This window comes from Carcharhinus amblyrhynchos, chromosome 26 (assembly GCF_965287045.1).
Source record: "Carcharhinus amblyrhynchos chromosome 26, sCarAmb.v2.hapA, whole genome shotgun sequence".
Lineage (NCBI taxonomy): Eukaryota > Metazoa > Chordata > Chondrichthyes > Carcharhiniformes > Carcharhinidae > Carcharhinus > Carcharhinus amblyrhynchos.
Window position 1 is genome coordinate 13,150,948 of NC_137349.1, and position 25,883 is coordinate 13,176,830.

At 45.5% G+C, this 25,883-nt stretch overlaps 1 protein-coding gene across 1 annotated transcript; it reads right to left on the reverse strand.

Annotated features, from left to right (window-relative positions):
- Nucleotides 1–840: 840 nt before the first annotated feature.
- On the reverse strand, nt 841–18,885 carry LOC145358740 (cytokine receptor-like factor 1). The gene is made up of 9 exons (XM_080212996.1): nt 18,416–18,885; nt 14,895–15,173; nt 8,849–8,978; nt 7,534–7,703; nt 6,809–6,966; nt 5,710–5,878; nt 4,154–4,332; nt 3,035–3,071; nt 841–1,540 (listed from the first exon to the last, which is right to left on the reverse strand). The coding sequence occupies exons 1-9, from the start codon at nt 18,474–18,476 to the stop codon at nt 1,524–1,526; spliced, it is 1,200 nt and encodes a 399-aa protein (XP_080069122.1). The 5' UTR covers nt 18,477–18,885; the 3' UTR covers nt 841–1,523.
- Between the last annotated feature and the right edge of the window lie 6,998 nt (nt 18,886–25,883).

Here is a 25,883-nt window from a genome sequence, read left to right on the forward strand (position 1 = left end):
AATGACCTTTAAAAAAGGCTGACCGTACACAATTGGGCAGAGCAGACTGAAGAAGCGTTAGGGATTCTCCAGTTCTGTCCTTATCGATAAGAAGGCAATAAAGGATCGGTCGCTCGCAAACGCTGTGTCCGAATTTCTTTCACGCACCGACATAACCTCGTATCCGTTTATGGATTTTTTGCTTTTGTCCTATTCTGGTACTTCACCGAAGCCTGCTGCCTCAGCAAAGCAACTGGCATAATTAAGGACCCCACGCACCCTGGACATTCTCTGTTCCACCTTTTTCCATCTGGAAAAAGATAGGTCTGAGGTCACATATAACCGGCTCAAGAACAGTTTCTTTCCTACTGCTGTCAGACTTTTGAATGGACTTATCTTGTAATAAGTTGATCTTTCTCTGCAACCTAGCTATGCCTGTAACAGTACATTCGGCACTCTATCCTTTCCTTCTCAATGAATGGGACGCTTTGTCTGTATAGTGTATAGAGCCCAGGAGCAAGAGAGGGCTCAGCTTTTTAACTGCATGGGGCATCAGAGTCAAGACTTGCTGTTACTCATCAATCATGCATACTTTCCAATGAGGGGGGGCATGGAACGGCTATGTGATTGAGGACAGAAGCCCTGGCTGATTTTTGCCTCACATAACCCAACCCCTTACCTAAGAGGGGCAGAAACTGGTGTTGAAATCCCTAAACTACCTGAACTCATTGCCCTTCTGTTTTCTGGCACAGCATCACAGTTGGTGGAACCATCATGCGTGTGGCTTTTGACACAAATTCCCAACATTTTCCACTCCAGTTATAAAAAGGGTATTGCTTCAAAAAAAACTTAACACTTGAATAAATTGTAATGAAATGTAATTTTTGGTTTATTTAAAATTGATCAAGTATCCATTCTGGAATATTTCGGTTCAGTTGCCTTTCTGCATGAAGCTGGGGAAGACATTATTTCCTGAACTAGCTGCGTTTCTGATGCTCCATACCTGTTTCTTCCTGGGAATTTTCATTGCTTAATCTTGCTGAAGTTTTTGAACATTCAACAACTTGCATTTATACAGTGCCTTAACAAATGAAGAACACTCTCAATGTGACAGAAGAGTGCTATATAAAAAAAAACTGACACTGATCCACACGAGGGGATAATAGGATCAAAAATAGTGAGACACACAAACAGAGAAGGAAACATATAAGAGTATTAAAGCTCTGAACTAAATTGAAATACAAAATTATTGAAAATGGGACGTTGATAAGTAGTTGAAGAGGAATGACCTTCATCCGCTGTGGTGAGTTTGACCATACATTCCTGAAGTGACAGAAGTGTCTAAACACCTGATGCCACTCAGTTATCTTCCATATCTTTATTTAGTGAATGAATGAATACTCCTGTGGTAGTGTCTGCAATTTCTCCATGGCTAACAATGGGGACCTGTTGTGGTGACTGCTCCGTACATTCTTCTTGGTTTAAAGATCAATCGTCCCTCTATGCTCCACGGGGCCAGTCCTTTCGTAGAAGAATATCAAGAGTTACCGGCCAGGAGAATCTGGGGAGGGACAAAAAAAATTGAAAGGCTTCAGAAAGAGAAAGCGTAAGAAAGATGTACAGAAAAAGGGACGAGAACAAGGAAACAGTTTAAAAATAAGAGGCCTTACATCTAAGAGATGAGAAATTATTTCTCGAGTCATTAGTCTGCGGAATTCTCTTTCCCCCAAAGAGCACTGGAGGCTGGGTCACTGAGATAGATCGATTCAGTCTCAAGACTGAGAGATTCTTAATTGACAAGGAAGACAAAAATGTAGACAGGAAAGTGGAGTTGAGGTCATGATCTCGGATCAGCCACAATCTCACTGAATGGTGGAGCAAACTCGAGGTCCAAATGGCTTATTCCTAATTGGTATATTTGTAAAAACCCATCATTGGCACCCAGTAATGATGTCAAACCTCCAGGGTTTCCCTGGAGTTCCCAAGCATTCGGAATGTATCTCCAGAACACGGCTGCAAACTATACCCAGGAGAAAACCTAGCGGGATGTAAATTTTTTTTTCCCTGTTGTTCCAATACTTTGTTTACTAATGGTCTGAGCTGTCATCTTGAGTAGAACTGAGTGACTTGCTGGGCCATTTCAGAGGACGGATAGGAGTCAACCAGTATTCAAACCGGGATTTCTCTCTGTCGAGTGGAGAAGGTTAAGAGAAATTTTAATAGAGATGTTCAAATCATAAAGAGTTTGGGTAGAGTAAATAAACTGTTCTCAGTGGGAGGACCATCAGAAAGCAGAGGGGGACGGATTTCAGAAAATTGGCAAAAAAAACAGAGGAGAAATGGGTGAGTAAATGTAGATGATATTGTGTGGGGGAGAGTAGATTCAGGAGTAACGCTGAAAGGAGATTTGGATAAATACTTGAAGGGAAACTATTGTAGGTCAGTTGGGAAAGAGCAGGGGGCCAGTCATGCTCAGACTGTCACAGGCATGATTGGCTGAATGGCCTCCTGGTTCTGTGATTCTATGACTCAAAGTCAAGAATTGTTTACTTTGGTAACAGAGTGTCTAATTGGCTGTGGGGAAATGGGGTATTGCGAGGGCAAATATCCAGTGGAGAGAGGGGACAAGCACCAGTGAGTTGGAGGCAGGAAGTCGTGATAGAACCCAAGGATCCAGCCAGAGTTGGGAACCCCGGTATAACAGTGAGAGATGTTCTAAGGGAAAGGCAGGAGAGCTGAAAAAGTGAAAGGAATAAAATAACAAATGGCTAACTAGAGAGAGATTTTCTCTCAAATGTGAATGATCAATTCATCAATAAATTGAAAAGATATTTGTTTCAGCGAAATGGAAACAGGCCCCAAGGCCACCTTGAAGTTCAGGATTAAGCTGGTATCTCAAGGTCAAGCTGGTATCTGAGGTTTCTGCCTGTGCTGCCAACTCAAATCCCCAGATTACATCAGCTGCCTTCATTTAGCTGAAAACATACAGCTATCTGCTCACTTGCCGTTAACCGATTAAAGTAATCACTCACTCACCCAAATCCATCTCACTCACCTTCCTGTAATCCAACGAAAACAGCAACCTCTTGGTTCTGGGAGGAAAAAAAGGAATGGTGTGTGAATGAAGGTGAGAATGAGACAGAATTTCTGTTTGTGAAATTGGGGGCAATGCGAGAAGGAGATGACCTTTTACTGCTTTCTTCCCTCACTGGAACTTGCAAGCTTGAAAGGAGAACAAGCACCTCCTGTCTCACCCCTGCTGAATCCACCCTTGGCAGCACATTACCTTTGCACTCAGTACCAGAGTGTAGCAGCACCGTGCTCTGCAGTTCAGTAGGCACAACTCACTACTTGATTCAACAGTTCTTGGTTTCAAGCCTCATTAGGCTGACAATCCCAGGGAACGCAGTTCTGTCAGAATTATATTATTGACTTTTATTCATTCTTGGGATGTGGGCATTGCTGGCTAGATCAGCATTTATTGCCCATCCCTAATTGCCCTTGAGGTGGTGGTGGTGAGCTGCCTTCTTGAACGGCTGCGGTCAGTGTGGTGTTGGTACATCCACAGTGCTGTTAGGGAGGGAATTCCGGATGTTTGACCCCGCAACAGTGAAGGAACGGTGGCACAAGAGCGCAGTGGTTAGCATTGCTGTCTCACAGCTCCAAGGTTCAAGTCCAGTCTTGGGTCACTGTGTGGGGTTTCCACATTCTCCCTGTGTCTGCATGGGTTTCCTCCCACAGTCCAAACGTGTGTAGGTTAGGTAGATTGGCCATGCTGAATTGCTCCTTCGTGTCCAAAGGTTAGATGGATTAACCATGGTGAATGTGTGAGAATATAGAGATGGGGAGAGGGCCTCAGTAAAATACTTTGTCAGAGAGTTAGTGGAGACTCAATAGACCGAGTAACCTCTTCTGCACTGTAAAGATTCTATGATATTTCCAAGTCAGGATGGTGAGTGAGTTGGAGGGAACCTCAGACTCTGAGGTTGTGGACACCAATGTGAACGGTTTCAGCGCGCACATTATAATTGCAGATGGTTTTGGTGTGAATAGTTTTGGCGCGAGGGGTTTCAACGCGGATGGTTTTGGTGTGGAATTGTCGCTGCGGATGTTTTGGTGTGTGCCAGATCTCTGCAAACATTGAGCAGCCAGACCTGACGAGTGAGGTGTGTACCTGGTTCCGAGTCTTGTGTGATTTCTGCAGCCACACACGCCACTGGTCGTACAGTTTGATGTTGAGGGCTGTACACCCATAGGCATGTTTCTTCACCCAGCCAAAGAACTGCTTCAGCTCACGCCGCAGGTTAGAGCCACTCTCTCCACTCTTCTGATAACAGGTGCCACTCGATCTCTCTGCCAAAACACCAAGGAATCTGCTATTTATCTTGTTTGTGGAAAGACTATGGGCTTTACTATGCTATTAGGAACCTGGACAAAATAGTATCCTCTCCCCTTAACACTACATTCTGCACCCTCTCCTTTCCTTCTCTATGAACAGTATGTTTTGTCTGTATTGCATGCAAGAAACAATACTTTTCACTGTATGTTAATACATGTGACAATAATAAATCAAATCAAATAAACAGTCTCAGGCCACATGAGACACATCTGCACTGGCCTCATCAAACACTCCCAGGACAGGTACGGCATAGGGTTAGAAACAGAGTTAAGCTCCCTCTTCACTGGCCCCATCAAACACTGATGTGGAGATGCTGGCGTTGGACTGGAGTAAACACAGTAAGAAGTCTCACAACACCAGGTTAAAGTCCAACAGGTTTGTTTGGTAGTAAATGCCACTAGCTTTCAGGGCTCTGCCCCTTCGTCAGGTGAGTGGAGAGTTCTGATCATATAAAGGCACACACAGTTTACAGAATACTGATTAGAATGTGAATCTTTACAGCTAGTCAGCTAATCAAATCTCAAAGTTGCAAACAACGTGGGTGGAGATAGCATTAAGCACAGGTTAAAGAGATGTGTATTGCCTCCACACAGGACAGTAAGTGAGATGTTGCAAGCCCAGGCAAGTCATGGGGGTTACAGATAGTGTGACATGAACCCAAGATCCCGGTGGAGGCCATCCTCGTGTGTGGAACTTGGCTATCAGTTTCTGCTCAGCGACTCTGCGCTGTCGTATGTTGTGAAGGCCGCCTTGGAAAACTTTCCTGGGCTTGCTACATCTCACTTACTGTCCTGTCTGGAGACAATACACATCTCTTTAACCTATGCTTAATGCTATCTCCACTCACATTGTCTGCATCTTTAAGATCTGATTAGCTGTAAAGACTCACATTCTAATCAATATTCTGTAAACTGTGTCTTTATATGATCAGAACTCTCCACTCACCTGACGAAGGGGCAGAGCCCCGAAAGCTTGTGGTGTTTCCTACTAAATAAACCTGTTGGACTATAACCTGGTGTTGTGAGACTTCTTACTGTGTTTACCCCATCAAACATTCCCAGGACAGGTTCAGCACGGGGTTATTTACAGAGTAAAGCCCCCTCTACATTGTCCCCATCAAACAGTCCTAGGACAGGTATGGGGTTAGATACAGAATAAAGCTCCCTCCTCACTTTCCCTCATCTACATTCCCCTTGCCCTGTTATCTCATCAGCATCTCTAAAGTTTGCCTGTTAATTACTGAATTGGGGATCTCTCTAGGCTGAGACTTTTAGATTGCCGGGTTCTGTTTTTTTGGCAAAGTTGAAAACCGCGTGTGTGGAATCACGCACCATTCCGGGGAGTGGAGGCGGCTGTGGGAATACTCCATTCACTCCAAATCCCAGCCTTCCTCGAGCCATAAATGCCAACTGGATTACAGCGCACTTGCACGAAATACACTGTGCCTGCTCTCAGCCCTGCCAGTCGGCACAGCGTCTGGTTTCCAATATCATCCACGACCTGTAAATAGAATGTGGGAGAAACACAGCATTCAAATATCCAGGCAAGCTGCACAGAACGATGTATATCCCCTTGAGTTTAGAAGACTATAGGTGATTTAATTGAAGGTTTTTAAATGATTTGAGTTGATAAGGTCAATAAAGAGAAACTATTTCCTTTGATTGGCACAGACTCCCCAACAAGGGGGAAGAACCCTAAATTGAGAGGCAGCTGGGTAGGGGTGATGGCTGGAAGAGCTTCCTCATGCTCACAAGTGGTGTTCTGGGACCACCCCACCACCGCCAGCGGAAGCAGCAAGGCTGCGGTCAGTTCAGAAGGTCAGAACTGAGTTTGCTTGGTTCGTGCTGAGGAAGGATATTATTGGATATGGAGCACGGTCAGCAAGTTACGATACGTACAGCCATGATCTAATGAAATGGTGGAGCGGGATTAAGGGACAGAATGGTCTCTTCCTGTGAGAAAGAAGTGGAACCTGCAGTGAGGATTCCCTGACTGAACCCACGCTCCATCAGCATTACATCCTCCTGCCAACACTCACAGAGCTGGCTCTGCTGCTACTGCACTCAGTGTCCAAACTTGCTGTCTGGGCTCAGTGTCAGCAGAATGTTGGACCACAAAGGACATCAAGTTAAACTCAACCTGAACCTTAAATATCTGTATACACACACCATGCAACACACCTGTACTTACGTACATTCTTGGCTACTCACAGGTACACATATGTGCTCATATTTGTATAAATATACAAATATATATGTACCCACACATGTACGCACACACACAAGTCAGATTCACTGGACAAAGATGATGAGCTGGAATGCTGGCTGATTTTTCCCATCCTCAAAGGAGGATCAGGAAGCAAGTCCCAGCATTCATTTATCCCAAACCTGGCCTGTACATCCGTTCTGTTTGATCCATTGGCAGGTTTACCTTCCACTCGGTGCTGTCCTCCACTCGATATCGGATCTGGTACTTGGCCTGAAAGAGGAAATCTTTCAATGCAGGTGGAGAGCTCCAGCGGACACTGAGCTGATCCTCGAGATCGCCAACACGATTCACCTGGACATCAAACGGAGCGTCCGTGGTAACTGTTCCAAACAATAAAAAGCCATGTAGATATGTTAGTGCTGTGTGTAACAGGACTGAGTGTCTCAGCTCGGGGTGCCATGGTGGCTCAGTGGTCAGCACTGCTGCCTCACGGCACCAGAGACCCAGGTTTGATTCCTGGCTTGGGTCACTGTCTGTGGAGTTTGCACATTCTCCCCATGTCTACATGGGTTACCTCTGGGTGCTCTGGTTTCCTCCCACAGTCCAAAGATGTGCGAATTAGGTGGATTGGCCATGCTAAATTGCCCTGTAGGGCAAGGGGGACTAGCTAGTGACCTGATGGGTCAAATGGCCTTCTGCACTGTAGGATGTGTGTATGTGTGCGTGTGTAAGTAAGTAACAGTACTGAGTGTCTCAGCACTGACTGTGTGTGTATGTAACATGGATTGAATCTGTGTCATTGCCCTATATGGGGCTTAGTAGCACACAAGTTGTGTGTATTTTTAACACTGACCCACGAGGGGGAGCCCTGGATGTGTACATTTATATTTTGATATTTTAAGTCACACCCCAGTTATACATTAAGACACCTCAGAGGAATCTCTCACCCACGTCCAGGATGTCCAGAGAGATGATGTCAGAAGCCGCAGACCCCAATTTGTTTGATGCCTCAACCCAGATTTCATATGGAGTGAAGAGAGCAAGATCCTTGGGAATGTAACAGGAGTTCAGTCCAGCTGTGCCCATCTCCTGACATTCATTCTCTTTACCGTACCATCTGAGGAAAGAAATAGGACAGCTTTACAACAGTGAAATCACAGGGGGCGGTTTTGACTCTATGTTATAGTATGAAACAGGAGACAGTGACGTGTTTCACTGATCGCACTGATTCATCATCTCCCACTTTGTACCATGGCACAAAATCAAAACCATCCCATAGACTCTCAGCCCACTTTATTTGTGGCAGTTCTTTATAAGAGCTACTCGAGTACTTGCACTTGCTGGCTCCTTCCCCAACTGTATCCCCAATATATCTACACAGTCGCTTCAGAATCCTAAAAGGAAACTCAATCAAATCACTCCTTAAGCTTGGATATTCCATGGGTTACAAACCTAGTTTAGATCAACTCTTCTTGTAATCTACCCATTGCTGTCATTCTGGTGAATCCCTACAGTGCAGAAGGAGGCCATTCGGCCCATCGAGTCTGCACCGACCGCAATCCCACCCAGCCCTATTCCTGTAACCCCATAAATTTACCCTGCTAATCCCCTGACACTAAGGGGCAATTTAGCATGGCCAATCTACCTAAGCTGTTCATTTTAGGACTGTGGGAGGAAATCAGAGCACCCAGACGAAACCCACACAGACACAGGGAGAACATACAAACTCCACACAGACAGTGACCTGAGGCCGGAATCGAACCCAGTCCCTGGTGCTGTGAGGCAGCAGTGCTAACCACTGTGCCACCGTGCCGCCAAATGTGCAGCAGTTAAGGCCAAAATACCTTTCCAACGATGTGGTGCCAAAGCTGTTCTCAGTTACTCTAGATAAGATTTAATTTGTGTAACTTCTACACTTTAGTGATCTATACATGGACATTTAACTCTGTGTAGACTCCCACTCTTCCAAGTTTTTCACCATCTAATAACACTTAACTGTTTCCTTTTTTTGGTCCAGCATGGATGATGACCCTTGGTGAAATGCATCCGACCCAGTTTTACCAACTGATTTAATCTATCAATGTTTCCTTGTAATTTTAGGCTGCCATCTACTCACGATTCCACCAGTCTCTGTGTCACTAACAAACTTGGATATATGGCTTTTGCTCTCTATTGGGTTATTTTAAAATATATTAAGCTGAGTCTATTTAATCTGGATCGTTTGATCTATGCATTGACCAACAAGGCAACAGGACTCCTTACCGTAGCTTGTATTTCAGGGTGTACTTTGTGTGAAGGAAGGATTCACCCTGCCCACCTGGGCTCCATTTACAGGTGAGATCCTTTGTGTTCTTTGACCAGCAGGTGATGTTGATGGGTTTCTCGGGGGGAACTGCATGAGAGAGGAAGAAACAAGCTGTCACGAAACACTCTGCCACTTGGACAAATGCAAGGTGATGCATTTTGGTAGATCCAATTTAGGTGGGAGCTACAAAATAAGTGGCAGAACTATCAGGAGCATAGACACACACAGAGATCTGGGAGTGCGGGTCCACAGATCCTTAAATGTATCAGCACAGGTGGAAAAGGTGGTGAAGAAAGCAAGCTTGCGTTCATCAGCCGGGGCATCAAATATAAAAGTTAGTAAATTATGTTAGCTATATAACCGTTGGTTGGGCCACATTTGAAATACTGTGTCCAATTCTGGTCACCGCAGGAGGATGCTTTGGAGAGAGTGCAGAAAGGGTTTACCAGGATGTTGCCTGGTGTGGAGGGTATTAGCTTTGAGAAAAGATTGAATAAACTGGGATTGTTCTCCCTGGGAAGACGGAGGCTGAGGGGTGACCTGATAGAAGTTTATAAAATTCTGAGAGGTATGGACAGGGTGAACAGTTGAAAGCGTTTCCCAGGGCAGAAATGATAATTACAAGGGGGTACAAGTTCAAGATAAGGGGGGAAAGGTTCAGTGGAGATGTGCGAGGGAAATTTTTTACACAGAGGGTGGTGGGAGCCTGGAATGCACTGCCAAGTGAGGTGGTTGAGGCAGATACGTTAGCAACATTTAAGACTTATCTGGATAAGACAGGAAATAGACGGATACAGGCGGTTGGCCTAGATAGGACAATGTGATTGGTACAGGCTTGGTGGGCCGTAGGGCCTGTTCTGTGCTGTATTTCTCTTTGTTCTTTGTTTCTGAATCACATCCTCTTTCACTGAAAGGGTTCACTGTCACAAACATTTTTGGGTGACTCTTGCTCAATTGGTCAAATGCAATGGGACCAGTCCTGTTTCAGAAGCAGCTATCTGGTAATGATTCAATCCTTTCTAAAAGCTAAAGAAATGGGAACAGGGCTCAGACGCATGAGCCTTGCCACTGGATCATGACTGATCTTTATATCAACTCCACTTTCCCACTCTATCTGTCTTGAATAAACTCAGTGACTTGAGAATTCACACCTCCCCAAAGAGAATACACACCTCCCCCTCCCCCCAGAAGAGAACACATCCCCCCCGAGAAGAGTATTCATGCCCTCCTGGGTGTGGAGAATTCTAAAAATTCACAACCCTTAGAAGAAATTTCTCCTGATCTCAGTCCAAACTGATTGACCCATTGACTGTGTCCCCTCTTCTAGACAACAAAAGCTGTTTGTCTGACAGTCAGAAACATCTAATCAGGTAAGAAAGACTATATCCACATTTCAATTGGCTGGGAGTTGGAGTTCCAAAAGGATTGATGTTTTTGAGTAGGCTTGGTGGGATTGGTGGGATTGAGGTATCATTTGGCAATGACTAAGAACATAAGTTTGAAAATTGAAAAAAGAACATTGAGTTTAAAAATTGGCAAGTCATGTTGCAGCTTTATAGAACCTTAGTTAGGCCGCACTTGGAATATAGTGTTCAATTCTGGTCGCCACACTACCAGAAAGATTTGGAGGCTTTGGAGAGGATACAGAAAAGATTTACCAGAATGTTGCCTGGTACAGAGGGCATTAGCTATGAGGAGAGGTTGGAAAAACTTGGTTTGTCCTCACTGGAACGACGGAAGTTGAGGGGCGACCTAACAGAAGTCTACAAGATTATGAGAGGCATGGACAGAGTGGATAGTCAGAAGCTTTTTCCCAGGGTGGCACAGTCAATTACTAGAGGGCACAGGTTTAAGGTGTGAGAGGCAAGATTTAAAGGAGACGTATGAGGCAACTTTTTTACACAGAAGGTGGTGGGTGCCTGGAATTCGTTGCCGAGGGAGGTAGTTGAAGCAGATAGAATAGTGACTTTAAAGAGGCACCTTGATAAATACATGAATAGGATGGGAATGGGGGATACGGTCCCTGGAAGAATAGAGGATTTTAGTTCAGTTGAGCAGCATGGTCAGTGCAGGCTTGGAGGGCCAAAGGACTTGTTCCTGTACTGTAATTTTCTTTGTTCTTTATAAGAACTAGGAGCAGGAGTAGGCCATCTGATCCCTCGAGACTGCTCCGCCGTTCAATAAGATCATGGCTGATCTTATCACGGACTCAGCTCCACTTACCCACCCGTTCACCATATCCCTTTACTGTTCAAAAATTTATCTATCCTTGCCTTAAAAACATTCAATGAAGTCAGACTACATCCAGTAATACTTGCCAGCCTTGGGTGACTGTTGCCTTGATGGAGAGACAGGAGTGAAAGACTCATGACCAAATGTTGAGACACGAGAGGCGAACCAGCCTCTCTGGCAGGGTACTGAATAGTGGCCAGTTAGCAGGAACCTTGGGCCAGGATGAGATGAATCCCAGATCATAACCTAAGTCTCAGTGCTGTTTTAAAATACAAATAGTTTAACCGGGCAGAAGATGAACTCAGCTCCCAATTAGTGGCAGCGATTTTCTCCAGAAGATAGGCACTGTTTGCTTGGTGTCAGTGGCAAAGGCAGCCGGCAGCCGTGTTGGGTGCAGCTGCTGCCTTGTTGATTGGAGCAGGCAGCTTTTCGGAGGGTTCACAGTGTCGATGGGGCTGGACGTGACTGTGCAGGAGAAATGAAAGTCCAACATCGCACCAACACAAGTGAGTCTGATGAAAGGCCATTGATCTGAAATGTTAACTCTTTCCACAGGTGCTGCAGAACTGCTTTCCAGCATTTACAATTTTTATTAAAGGCTGGGGCATTGAGTGTGTGGAACTGTTGGTCTTAGTTCAATTCTACAGCAGAATGGGAATTCAATGAGTGAATAAAATACTACGCCATTTTAAATTGTTTGACATCAGTCTCCATAACACACACTCATCTGTTCACACACATGCTCACTCAGACACACACACATATTCACACACTCTCAGTCACACACACACATATATTCACACACACACACACTCATATTGACATTCTCACACACTGAAATATTTACACACACACACTCATATAGCCATAGAGGTTTACAGCATGGAAACAGGCCCTCCAGCCCAACTTGTCCATGCTGCCCTTTTTTTTAAACTCCTAAGCTAATCCCAATTGCCTGCATTTGGCCCATATCCCTTTATACCCATCTTACCCATGTAACTACCTAAATGCTTTTTAAAAGACAACTTTGTACCCACCTCTACTACTACCTCTGGCAGCTTGTTCCAGACGCTCACCACCATCTGTGTGAAAAAATTGCTGCTGTGGACACTTTTGTATCTCTCCCCTCTCACCTTAAATCTATACCCTCTAGTTTTAGACTCCCCTACTTTTGGGAAAAGACATTGACTATCTAGCTGATCTGTGCCCCTCATTATTTTATAGACCTCTATAAGATCACCCCTCAGCCTCCTACGCTCCAGAGAAAAAGTCCCAGTCTATCCAGCCTGTCTTTATAACCAAAACCATCAAGTCCCAGTAGCATACTAACTAGTAAATCTTTTTTGCATTCTTTCTAGTAAAATAATATCCTTTCTATAATAGGGTGACCAGAACTGTACACAATATTCCAAGTGTGGCCTTGTACAAATTCAACAAGACATCCCAACCCCTGTATTAAATTTCTGACTGATGAAACCAAGTATGCTGAATGCCTTCTTCACTACTCTGTCCACTTATGACTCCACTTTCAAGGAGCTGTGAACCTGTACCCCTAAATTTCTTTGTTCTGTACTCTCCCCAACACCCTACCAATAACTGAGTAAGTCCTGCTCTTGTTCAATCTACCAAAATGCATCACCTCACATTTGTCTAAATTAAACTCTACCTGCCAATTCTCAGCCCACTGATCCAATTGATCAAAATCCCGTTGCAATCGAAGATAATTTTCTTCACTGTCCAATATGGCACCAATTTTGGTGTCATCTACAAACATACTAATCGTGTCCTATATTCTCATCCAAATCATTAATATAAATGACAAATAACAGTCGACCCAGCACTGATCCCTGAGGCACACCACTGTTCACAGGCCTCCAGTTTGAAAAACAACCCTCTACAACAACCCAAGCCAATTTTGTATCCATTTGGCTACCTCACCCTGGATCCCGTGAGATTTAACCTTATGTAACAACCTACCATGCGGTACTTTGTCAAAGGCCTTGCTAAAGTCCACACAGACAACATCAACTGCACTGCCCTCATCTTGGTTACCCCTTCAAAAAACTCAATCAAAGTTGTGACATATGATTTTCCACTCACAAAGCCATGCTAACTATCCCTAATCATGATGTGGACGTGCCGGCATTGGTCTGGGGTAAACACAGTAAAAAGTCTGACAACACCAGGTTTTAGTCCAACCGATTTATTTGATAGTAAACTCACAAGCTTTCGAGGGGACTCCCTCTTCGTCAGGTGAATGGACCTGACAACATAAGAACATAAGAACATAAGAAATAGGAGCAAGGAGGGAGTCTCCTCAAAAGCTTGTGAGTTTACTATCAAATAAATTGGTTGGACTAAAACCTGGTGTTGTCAGAGTTTTTACTGCGTTTATCCCTAATCAGCCATTGCATCTCTAAATACCTGTTTATCCTGTCTGTGAGGCTCACTGGCCTGTAGTTCCCAGGCTTTTCCCTGCAGCGTTTTTTTAAACAAAGGCACAGCATTTGCCACTTTTCAATCTTCAGGAACCTCACCCATGTCTGTCGGTGATTCAAATATCTCTGCTAGGGGACCCACAATTTCCTCCCTAGCCTCCCGCAATGTCCTAGGATACACTTCATCAGATCCTGGGATTTATCTACCTTGATGCACTTTAAGACTTCCAGCACCATGTACACTCCTCAAGCTATCACTATTTACTTCCCCAAGTTCCCTAACATCCATGCTTTTCTCAACAGTAAATACTGCTGAGAAATAATCATTTAGGATCTCACCCATCTCTTGTGGATTCGCACATAGGTGACCTTGTTGATCCTTAAGAGGTCCTACTCTCTCCCTTGTTACTCTTTTGCCCTTTATGTATTTTAGAAGCTTTTTGGATTCTCCTTTGCCAAAACAATCTCGTGTCCCCTTTTTTTAAAAGTCACACACACACACAGAAACGCACATAGAAACACAGGCAGACACGCACGCACAAATATGCATATAGATGCACATGCGGATAGTTACATATAGAAACATACACATAACAAGTTGCATTTATAAAGCGCCTTTAATGTAGTAAAACATGCAGCTTTTTCACAGGAGAACCAATATCTAACAGTGAGTCACATAAGGAGATATTTATTACAGGTGACCCAAAGCTTGGTCAAAGAGGCAAAAGAGAAAGGCAGAGAGGTTTTGGGGGAATTTCAGAGATTGGGGCCCACATAACAGAAGGCACAGCTGCCAATAGTGCAGCAATTAGAATCAGGGATGTAAGAGAGGCCAGAATTGGAAAAGTGCAGAGGTCTCAGAGGGTTGTAGAGTTGGAGAAGGTTATAGACATTGGCAAAGGGTGAGGCGTTGGAGGGATTTGTAAATAAGGATGAGAATTTTAAAGATTTAGCCAATGGCAGGTGGAGCCAGTGTGGGTTGGCAAGTTCAGATTGAACAAACATGACTTGCTGAAAGCTACAGCGGAGGCTGCAAAATTTTGGATGATTTGAGTTTATGGTGGATGGGAGCTGGACAGGAGAATATTCAATAGTCAAGTCTTCAGCAGCAGACGAGCGAGGTAGAGATAGAGTTGTCAATGCGGAAATAGGCAGCCTTAGTGCTGGCTGAGGAGACGTGATCAGACACTCTGTTGACACACATAGAGAAGCAGGAACTCACTTTCCTACATTCTCCAAAACAACCGTGAAGCATGTTTGTGACACACTGGGGCAGTCAGACAGTTTCCTGGTGCCAGCGGAGAACGCGGCAAGAGTGACAAGAGAAACTTACGGCCCACGTAGAGACACGACCCAGCGAGAATCCTGCCATCCACACGGTGACACACCAGATTGTCGCCAGATTGTTGCCGTGAGCCATTCAGCCCGTGCACCGTGATCCTCAGTGCACTGCCGTTCACCAGTGTGTACAACTCCGAGGGAAGCTTCTGGCCATTCAGCGTCCAGTAGAGTTCCTGGGCGTCCACATTGACCTGGGAGTTAATGATGCAGGTGGCAGTGAGCGATGAGCCAATGGTCAGGATTGGATCCTGAGGCACAACCACGGCAAGCGCTGAGAAGGAAAGAAGCAGAAGGAACCTCTGACAATGTTTGAATTGTGGAAAATCCTGAACCTGCCTCACTCAGATTTCTTCCCCGAAAGTTAAGGTACAATTTCACAATTCTTTAGTAAAAGCAATAATTTGCTTTTCCACCTGTCAGACCTTCAGCAGTTCCCAAAGTATTTTACGGCCAATGATGTAATCTGTTGTAATTTAGGAAATGCAGCTGCTGTTTTTGCACAGCAAGATTCCAAAAAGCAGCCATAACCAAATCATCTGTTTCTCTGACGTTGGCCCAAAGCAGCAGGAGGAATTCCCTCGCTGTTTACAAATAGTGACCAGGGGAATCTTTTATGTTCACTTGAGGAGACAGAGAGATCCTCAGTTTAGCTCTCAGTTCAAAGATAGCATTTCCAACAGTGCAGCATTCCATCTGACAGTGCAGCCCCTCCCCACCCCCCTCTGACAGTGCAGCATTCCATCTGACAGTGCAGCCCCCCTCCGACAGTGCAGCACTCCCCCTAACAGTCCAGCCCCCCTTTGACATTGCAGGGCTCCCTTAATAGTCCAGCCCTCCGTCTGACAGTGCAGTGCTCCCCCTGACAATGCAACACTCACTCCAACAGTGCAGCATCCCCTCCAACAGTGCAGCACTCCCTCTGACAGTGCAACGCTCCCTCTGACAGTGCAGCACTCCCCCCAACAGTGCAGCACTCCCTCTGACAGTGCAGCATTCTCCCTGACAATGCAACGCTCACTCCAACAGTGCAGCACTCCCTCTGACTGTGCAGCAGTCCAACAGTGCAGCATCCCCTCCAACAGTGCAGCGCTCCCTCTGACAGTGCAGCGCTCCCTCTGACAGTGCAGCGCTCCCCCCGACAGTGCAGCACTCCTTCCAACAGTGCAGAGCTCCCTCCAGCAGTGCAGTGCTCCCTCTGACAGTGCAGCACTCTCTCCAACAGTGCTGCACTCCCTCCGGCAATGCAGTGCTCCCTCCAATAGTGCAGCACTCCTTCTGACAGTGAAACAGTCCCTCTAACACTCCTTGCGACAGTGCAGCGCTCCCTCTGACCGCTGGCATGGTGTCAAATATTGCTTGATAATACTCCCATGAAGCACCGTGGATGATGCTATATAAGGGCAGGTTCCTGTTGTTGTTACATCCATTCTCACACATGATTTTCTATTCTGATATTATTACCAGTTATGGCTTCTTTGCAACTCTTCCTGCCAGCCAGCCTGGTAAGAATGAAAGGCACAGACTGGAATGGAGCCTGGATTCCCACAGCCCCTGCAAACTCAAGGTTGGGATCAGTGACAGAATGAGCTAGCTCCTTTGGGGTTAAAAACAGACCGTGTTTCAGAGAGTAGACTTGCTGTCTGGTGTTAGATCAGAGGCTAAATTCAACTCCACTACCAAAGTAGTGTTTCAGGAGCAGATCTGGGTGGTGTAGTGGGAACAGGGTTTAAATCCTGCCCAACCCAACAGCATAAACTGTTGGTTTCAGTTAGCTGTGAGTCCAATTAAAAAAAAGAGATTGTATTTCCTACAATATAACAGTGACCATAATTGAAAAGCACTTCATTGTTCGAGGCGCACTTTGATATGTCCTTGGATCATGAAACAAGGTTCATTGATACTTGGGGGTGCTTTGAACTTGTTCTGGTATCCAGACACAGAGAAAGGATGGGGAGACACAGGAGAAAGATTTACAAGAATGACACCAGGACTGAGAAAGATTGAGCAGAAAGCCTGAGACTTTTTTCTTCCCAAAAGAGAGGACTGAGGGTGGCCTGAAGTACATCTTTAAGACCACAAAGGGGTTTGTAGCCATGGAGAAGATGTTTCCACCTGCAGGCAACACCAGGACTAATTGGGCCATCAATATAAGATTCTCACTATTAAATCCAATCAGGAATTCCATGGGAAATCCAATTAGCCAGTGAGTGGTAGGAATGTGGAATACGTTTTCACATAGGAAGTGGGTGAGGTCATTGGGGTTTACAGCATGGAAACAGGCCCTTCGGCCCAACTGGTCCATGCAGTCCCGTTCCCCCCGCCCCCCTCCCCCCATGAATACATTCATTTAAGGGGAAACTATAGATAAATAAGAAGGAGAAAGAAACAGTAGAATATGCTGTTTGGGTGAGATAAGGAATGATAGGAGGAGGCTTGTGTGGAACATAAACCTGACAGAAACTGATGTGCCAAATACCGGATAAATACTTTAACACTTTTGTGTTAGATGTTCCAAAAACCAGGAGACTTCCCATCAGCAGAGAGAACTGCGATAAGACACTTACAGGGTGCAGGTTCCAGGGCTAACTACTCTCACCCCAGGAGGCTGTTGGCAATCATAGCCAAGGTGCATAATTGGACATTGTAGAGGGAACTTTACTCTGTACCTAACCTGTAGGAAATAGTTTCAATTTGTTGCAAAAGTTAAACGCTCCTTCTCACGCCGAATGCTAACAATCTGAAGCCCTGATCCCAAGGACTGGTGCAGTCAGCTTTCACTGACTTCCAGCACATTCCAAACTGTGTAATGGCAGGTCTGCACTGATCTCCTCTTAGCTCTGAAGGCAGAATCATTCAACACCGACAGGAACCCTCAAGGTCTGTCACCAATCTCTGTCCGAGAAGAGGTGCGCCAAGCCCCGGGGCACCTACTAAATCCTCCTTTTATTACACTCCCATTTTAGCTTTCAGTTCTTTTGAAGGGTCCTCCATTTTATTTCTTGATCGACCACATTCTTTCCCTTTATTTTCTGTTTCAGATGTATGCAAGCCCCACTTTCCCTGTGTTCATTTTCTCTCATTCCTTTTCCTTCTCCTCCTCTCTTTCATCAATTACCAACTATTAATCACACAAAGAGACAGAAACACATTTATAATGCGACAGCATAAACATTTTAAGGTCCTCTGAACCCCACATTGGGTCAAGAGACGTTGGCCTAAGGAGGACAGCGGGTGAAACTTAACAGGATTGCAACGACTTGGAACTTCAGTCATGACTGGATTCAAGAAATTAGTTTTGAGCAAAGAACACTGAAGGCACAGCATGGATCCCACTGCCTCTGGATCCAGTAAGTAATGTTTAATACTTTGCACCTTTGGATCCAGAGCATCCATTGTACAACCACATACATGGTTAACTCTGTAACCTCTGGGTCCAGTGCAGCCAGAGTTTAACTTCTTACCTACACGCAATCAAAGTGTCATTTTCTCAATGGCATTCAAAGTGATACTTACGTGTCGAGCATAAAATTGGCTTCAGAAGAGAGAATGAAAGAAGGAAAAGAAGGGAAGACATCTTACTCCCACTGCCGGTTGTTAAAAATTAATAACTTGTCGAGCGGACGGGACGAGGTCTGTCAGATAAATCCTTCACAAATGGACAGGAGTATTTCCCACTATCTCGTGTTGGACTGGGTGCTTCTACGACACAATGTTCACAGTCTGTGCTCAGTCTGCAAAGGAGTTCCACCGACTTCTACCTTTCACACTGTGATTTGACAAGTTGATCCTTGCAAGTGCCCCACCCTACAACCCCCAGCAGCCCATCAGTGTTCACTTTTGTGAAAAACCTTGCTCGATCTCTGCACAATTCCTCCTCTTGTGTTGGACTGAATAATCCTTCCTGTAATTAGACGGGGGTGCTGGCAATTCCAGTCAGCCTGCGAGATTGTTTGAGCCTATCCTTCAGTGAGTGTCAATGACGGAGCAATGACTCACTCTGTATATTGGTGAATGGCACAGGGATCTTAATGGGACAGTAAACAGCAACAAGCTTCCCGTAATCACACTTCCAGCAGAATTCAACACACACAGTGCAAACCTGGGAGCGACAAACTCCTCTAATATTCCCCACATCCCTCACAGAAACACTCTGATATACTCCACACTCCTCACTGTAACACTCTGATATATCCCACACCCTCACTGCAACACCCTGACATACCACAACCCTGACTGTAACACTCTGATATACCTCACACTCCTCACTGTAACACTCTGATGTACACAACACCCCTCACTGTAACACTCTGATATATCCCACACCCTGACATACACCACAACCCTTACTTTAACACTCTGATATACCCCTCACACCTCACTGTAACACCCTGATATACCACACACCCCTTATTATAACACTATCTGATATATCCCACACCCCTTACTGTAACATTCTGATCTATTGCACACCTCTCACTGTAATACTCTGATATACCCCACACCCCTCACTATAACACTCTGATATATGCCCCACCCCTTACTGTAACACTCTGATATATACAACACCCCTCACTGCAACACTCTGATATACCCAACACCCTCACTGTAACACTCTGATATATCCCACACCTCTCACTCTAACACACTGATACACCCAACAACCCTCACTGTAACACTCTGATATATCCCACACCTCTCACTCTAACACACTGATACACCCAACAACCCTCACTGTAACACTCGGATATATCCCACACTCCACACTGTAACACTCTGATACACCCAACACTGCACATGGTAACACTCAGACATATCCCACTTACCTCACTGTAACACTCTGATATACCCCACACCCCTTACTGTAACTCTCTGATATATCACACTGCCCTCACAGCGACACTCTGATATACCCAACACCCCTCACTGCAACACTCTGATATACCCCACACCCGTCACAGTAACACTATGATATATCCCACACCCCTCACTGCAACACTCTGATATACCCCACACCCGTCACAGTAACACTATGATATATCCCACACTCCTCACTGTAACACTCTGATATAGCCGACACCCCTCACTGTAACACTCTGATATGCCCCACACTCCTCACTGTAACACTCTGGTATACCCCACACCCCTCACTGTAACACTCTGATATACCACACACCCCTTACTGTAAAATTCTGATATACCCCAAACCCCTGACTGTAACACTCTGATATACACCACACCCCTCACTGTAACACCCTGATATATCCCACACCCCTCACTATAACACTCTGATATATGCCCCACCCCTTACTGTAACACTCTGATATATACAACACCCCTCACTGCAACACTCTGATATACCCAACACCCTCACTGTAACACTCTGATATATCCCACACCTCTCACTCTAACACACTGATACACCCAACAACCCTCACTGTAACACTCTGATATATCCCACACCTCTCACTCTAACACACTGATACACCCAACAACCCTCACTGTAACACTCGGATATATCCCACACTCCACACTGTAACACTCTGATACACCCAACACTGCACATGGTAACACTCAGACATATCCCACTTACCTCACTGTAACACTCTGATATACCCCACACCCCTTACTGTAACTCTCTGATATATCACACTGCCCTCACAGCGACACTCTGATATACCCAACACCCCTCACTGCAACACTCTGATATACCCCACACCCGTCACAGTAACACTATGATATATCCCACACTCCTCACTGTAACACTCTGATATAGCCGACACCCCTCACTGTAACACTCTGATATGCCCCACACTCCTCACTGTAACACTCTGATATACCCCACACCCCTCACTGTAACACTCTGATATACCACACACCCCTTACTGTAAAATTCTGATATAACCCAAACCCCTGACTGTAACACTCTGATATACACCACACCCCTCACTGTAACACCCTGATATATCCCACACCCCTCACTATAACACTCTGATGTATACCACACCCCTCACTGTAACACTCTGATGTACCCCACACCCTTCACTGTAACACTCTAATATATCCCACACACCTCACTGTGACATTGATACATCCCACACCTCTCACTGTAACACTCTGATATACTCAACACCCCCCTATGTAAAACTCTGATGTACTGCACACCCCTCACTGTAACACTCTGATATATCCCACACCCCTCACTGTAACATTCTGATATATCCCACACCTCTCATGTAACACTCTGATATATCCCACACCACTCACTGTAACACTCTGATGTATCCCACACCATCACTATAACACTCTGATACCCGACACCTCTCACTGTAACAGCCTGATACACCCACACACTTCACTGCAACACTGATATATACCCAACCCCTCACTGTAACATTGATACATCCCACACCTCTCATTGTAACACTCTGATGTACCCCACACCCCTCACTGTAACACTTTGATGTATTCGACATCCCTCACTGTAACACCCTGATACACCCCACATCCTTCACTGCAACACTCTGATATACCCCACAGCCCTCACTGCAAGACTGATATATACCCACAGCCCTCACTGTAACATTGACATATCCCACACCCCTCACTGTAACACTCTGATATACCCAACACCCCTCATTGCAACACTCTGAAATATACAACAGTCCTCACTGCAACACTCTAATATACCCAACACCCCTCACTGCAACACTGTGATATACTCCACACCCCTCACTGTAATACTCTGATATACCCCTCACCCCTCACTGTAACACTCTGATATACCCCACACCCCTCACTGTAGCACTGTGATATACTCCACATCCCTCAAAGTAACACTCTGATATATCCCACACCTCTCACTGTAACACTGTGAGATACCCCACACCCTCACTGTAACAGGCTGATGTACCCCACACCTCTCACTGTAACACTCTGATGTACCCTACACCCGTCACTGTGACACTCTGATATACCCCACACCCCTCAATGTAACACTCTGATACAACTTGCACCCCTCACTGTAACATTCTGATATATGTCACACCCCTCACTGCAACACTGATATATCCCACACCCCCTCACTGTAACAGTTTGATATATCCCACACCTCTCACTGTAACACTCTGAAACACCCCACACCCCTTACTGTAACACTCTTAATATACCCCACACTCCTTACTTTAACACTCTGATATACCCCACACCCCTCACTGTAACACTCTGATATACCCCACACCCCTCACTGCAACACTCTGATATACCCCACACCCCTCACTGTAACACTCTGATATATCCCACACCCCTCACTGTAACACTCTGATATATCCCATACCCCTCACTGTAACACTCTGATGTACCCCATACCCCTCACTGTAACACTCTGATATACCCCACACCCCTCAGTGTAACACTCAGATATACACCACATCCCGTGTGTAAGTCACTCAGTAAGACTCATCATCCCAGTTGCCAGTTTTCTGTGATCTCTGTCCTCTGGTTATCAAGTGAGTGCCATGGGAACACATTTCTGCTTCCTTACTCGCTCAGTCTTTTGGGTGCAGTCGCTGGGATCTGGAATGCTCGGTCTGATTGAGAATCAGTCATCACATTCTAATGGGAATTCTCGAAATACTTCAGGGGTCTGGGGCGAGAGCGGTGAAGTGGAACAGACCAGATTTGTCTGCGAAAGATCCAGCACAGACTCAGTGGGCTGAATGGCCTCCATTGTGCTATCAGTTGTATCATTCTGTGAAACCTCTGATCACTGGCTGCTTTTGTCACTCCTCCACAGCCTGGGGCACTGAGGACAACTCTGATGACTAACGCTGTCCTAAATGGGACCAGCTGACTCAGCACAAACTGGGTCAAAAACTGGTAAAGCCTTTTACCAGGAGTGCAGCATTGCGAGAGTTAATGAAACCCCACCTACACACTGGGCTGAACCCCAGCCATTGATATTACACAGGCTGGCAACTGCGCCACACGACCTTTTACCCCCTTGGCAAGCCAGAGTCTTATTCCATTTGCTTGGTCTCCTTACATCATGGCCGCATGTGGAGAAGATGTTTGACTCACTCTCTCACACGGCAAAGTGACACATTGATGGGACAAAGGACGCAATTGCTGCCATCAATGAGTGTGCTCACAATGAGGTCAGGTGTGACTTATTGTGACTTGCTCGCTCATTCACGAGCAGCATGTGGTCCAACCAACAGCTACTGGTGAGTCAGCCATGGAAGGATGGTCTCACAGCAAATCACACTGCGTTCCAAACTGTGCGGAGGAACATTCCAGAATAAGAGATTGTATGTTCGTTGTCCTTATCCAACTGCCTTCCTGAATAGGACATTCCAATTAGTCTAACCAGCTCCATCTTAACATTTCCAGCTTCTCACAACCTTCCCTCGCTCCAGTTAATCGATTATATCAGGTTCAACACTCTTCAGAACGCTCCTCGCTTTGTTTCTTAATTTCAATGACCCAGTGCCATCAACTCTACATCCTGATTCTGGAGCACCACGATGGCACACTGCTGCCTCACAGCACCAGGGACCCAAGTTCGATTCCCAACTTGGGTCTCTGTCTGTGTGAAGTTTGCACATTCTCCCTCTGTCTGCGTGGGTTTCCTCTGGGTGCTCTGGTTTCCTCCCAATCCAAAGTTGTGCAGGTTAGGTGCATTGGCCATGCTTAAATTCTCCCTCAGTGTCCCGGGATGTGTAGGTTAGAGGGATTAGTGGGGTAAATATGTGGGATTACAGGGATAGAGCCTGGGTGGGATTGTTGTCAGTGCAGTCTCAATGAGTCAAGTGGCCTCCTTCTGCACAGTAGGGATTCTATGAAGAACTAACTTGATTTTCTGAAATACCTTTCACAATATCAGAATGTCCCACAATGTCTTCCAACTAAAAGAAGCATTTCGGGAAGTTGAGTTCAATCACTTGACACACAGCAAACTCTCATAAACAGCAGTGAGATGATGACTATGTTGGTTATCTTGGAAGAAATATTGCTCCAAGGACACCAGAATTTATCAGCTGTTCTTTGAATTGGAGCCGTATGATATTTTACATCCGTATGATATTTTACTGACCCTTTGACAGTGCGACACTCCCTAAGTACTGTCCCTCTCACAGTGCAGCACTCCCTCAGTACTGACCGTCTGACAGTGCAGCACTCCATCAGTACTGCCCTCTGACAGTGTGGTGTTCCCTCAGTACTGACCCTCTGACAGTGCGGCACTCCCTCAGTGCTGACCCTCTGACAGTGCGGCACTCCCTTATTAATGACTTTCTGACAGGGCAGCACTCCCTCAATACTGACCCTGTGACTATGCAGCACTCCCTCAGTACTGATCCTGTAACAGTGCAGCACAACCTCAGTACTGACCCTCTGACAGTGCAGCACTCCCTTATTAATGACCTTCTGACAGGGCAGCACTCCCTCAATACTGACCCTGTAACTATGCAGCACTCCCTTAGTACTGATCCTTTGACAGTGCAGCACTCCCTTAGTACTGGCCCTCTGACAGCGTGGCACTCCCTCAGTACTGACCCTCTGACAGTGAAGTGCGCCCTCAGCACTGACCCTCTGACAGTGTGGCACCCCGCAGTACTGATCCTCTCACAGTGTGGCACTCCTTCAATACTGATCTTCTGAGAAGGATTTTTCAGACTCCAGGTTAAAGTCCAACAGGTTTATTTGGCAGCACAAGCTTTTGGAGCCTGAGGCTCCTTCTCCAGGTGAGTCAGGTGACTTTCAGGTGAGTCACCTGAAGAAGGAGCCTGAGACTCCAAAAGCCTGTGCTGCCAAATAATCTTGTTGGACTTTAACCTGGTGTTGTGAGACTTCTTACTGTGCTTACTCCAGTCCAACGCTGACATCTCCACATCAAGGATTTTCCAATCAGAGAAGGGTGAAATTCCAGGCGGTATCTGGCATATTTGAGAAGTGAGATTCTCCGCTGTGTAAGTGGGGTCGTTTTCCATTTGATTCCTTTGGTGGAACCTGAACCATTCCGTGATGATCAGTGGCTTCGGAGAATGATGCTCTTCAAGGATCTTTGTCAGGTCATCGTAAGCTTTGGTTCCTGGCTTTGTTGGATGAACCTTGTCTGGAGCAAATTGAAGGATTTACTTCCTGTCGTACTGAGAAAAACTGATACAAGTAATTTGTTCACAATTTTATTGGTTTGGAGAAAGTACTGAAAATGCTCAGTATTGGAACTCCATAATTAATTTTCTTCACTGAAAGGCCCTATGGATTCTAATTGAGCCGCCATTGCTCTTGCTGACACCAGCAACTCGAGAGGGTTCTCCAGGGTAAAAGATGGAAATACTGGAAAATATTCCAGACTATAAAAATATTCTGAGCTGTCTCGAGTCACTGCAAGAGCAATGGCAGCCCAATTAGAATCCATGGGGCCTTTCAGTGAAAAAAATTAATCATGGAGTTCCTATACTGAGCATTTTCAGTACTTTCTCCAAACCAATAAAATTGTGAACAAGTCACTTGTATCAGTTTTTCTCAGTATGATAGGAAGTAAATCCTTCAATTTGCTCCAGAACAAGGTTCATCCAACAAAGCCAGGAACCAAAACTTGCGATGACCTGACAAAGATCCTTGAAGAACATCACTCTCCAAAGCCATTGATCATCACGGGTTCCACCAAAGGAATCAAGTGGAAAACAAAAATATTGCTCAGTTTGTGGCAATCTTAAAAAGGCTGGCACAATGTTGTGAGTTTGGTGAGTCATTAGAAGATACTCTTTGAAACCGTCTAGTTTGTGGTCTCCAAAGTGAAGCCTTCAAGAGTTAATAAGATATAGGAGCAGAATTAGGCCTTTCAGCCCATCAGGTCCACCCCGCCATTTGATCATGGCTGATATGCTCCTCATCCCTATTTTCCTCCTTCTCCCCATAACCGTCAACCCCTTACCAATTAAAAATCAGTCTAACTCCGAAATTTACTCAATGTCCCAGC

Coding starts and splice junctions, on each gene's coding strand:
- LOC145358740 (XM_080212996.1), bottom strand. CDS start 18,476: ATGTCTTCCCTTCTTTTCCTTCTTTCATTCTCTCTTCTGAAGCCAATT. Junction 15,174..18,415: donor GCCAATTTTATGCTCGACAC/GTAAGTATCACT, acceptor TTTCCTTCTCAG/CGCTTGCCGTGGTTGTGCCT. Junction 8,979..14,894: donor GTCGTGTCTCTACGTGGGCC/GTAAGTTTCTCT, acceptor TCTCTCATGCAG/TTCCCCCCGAGAAACCCATC.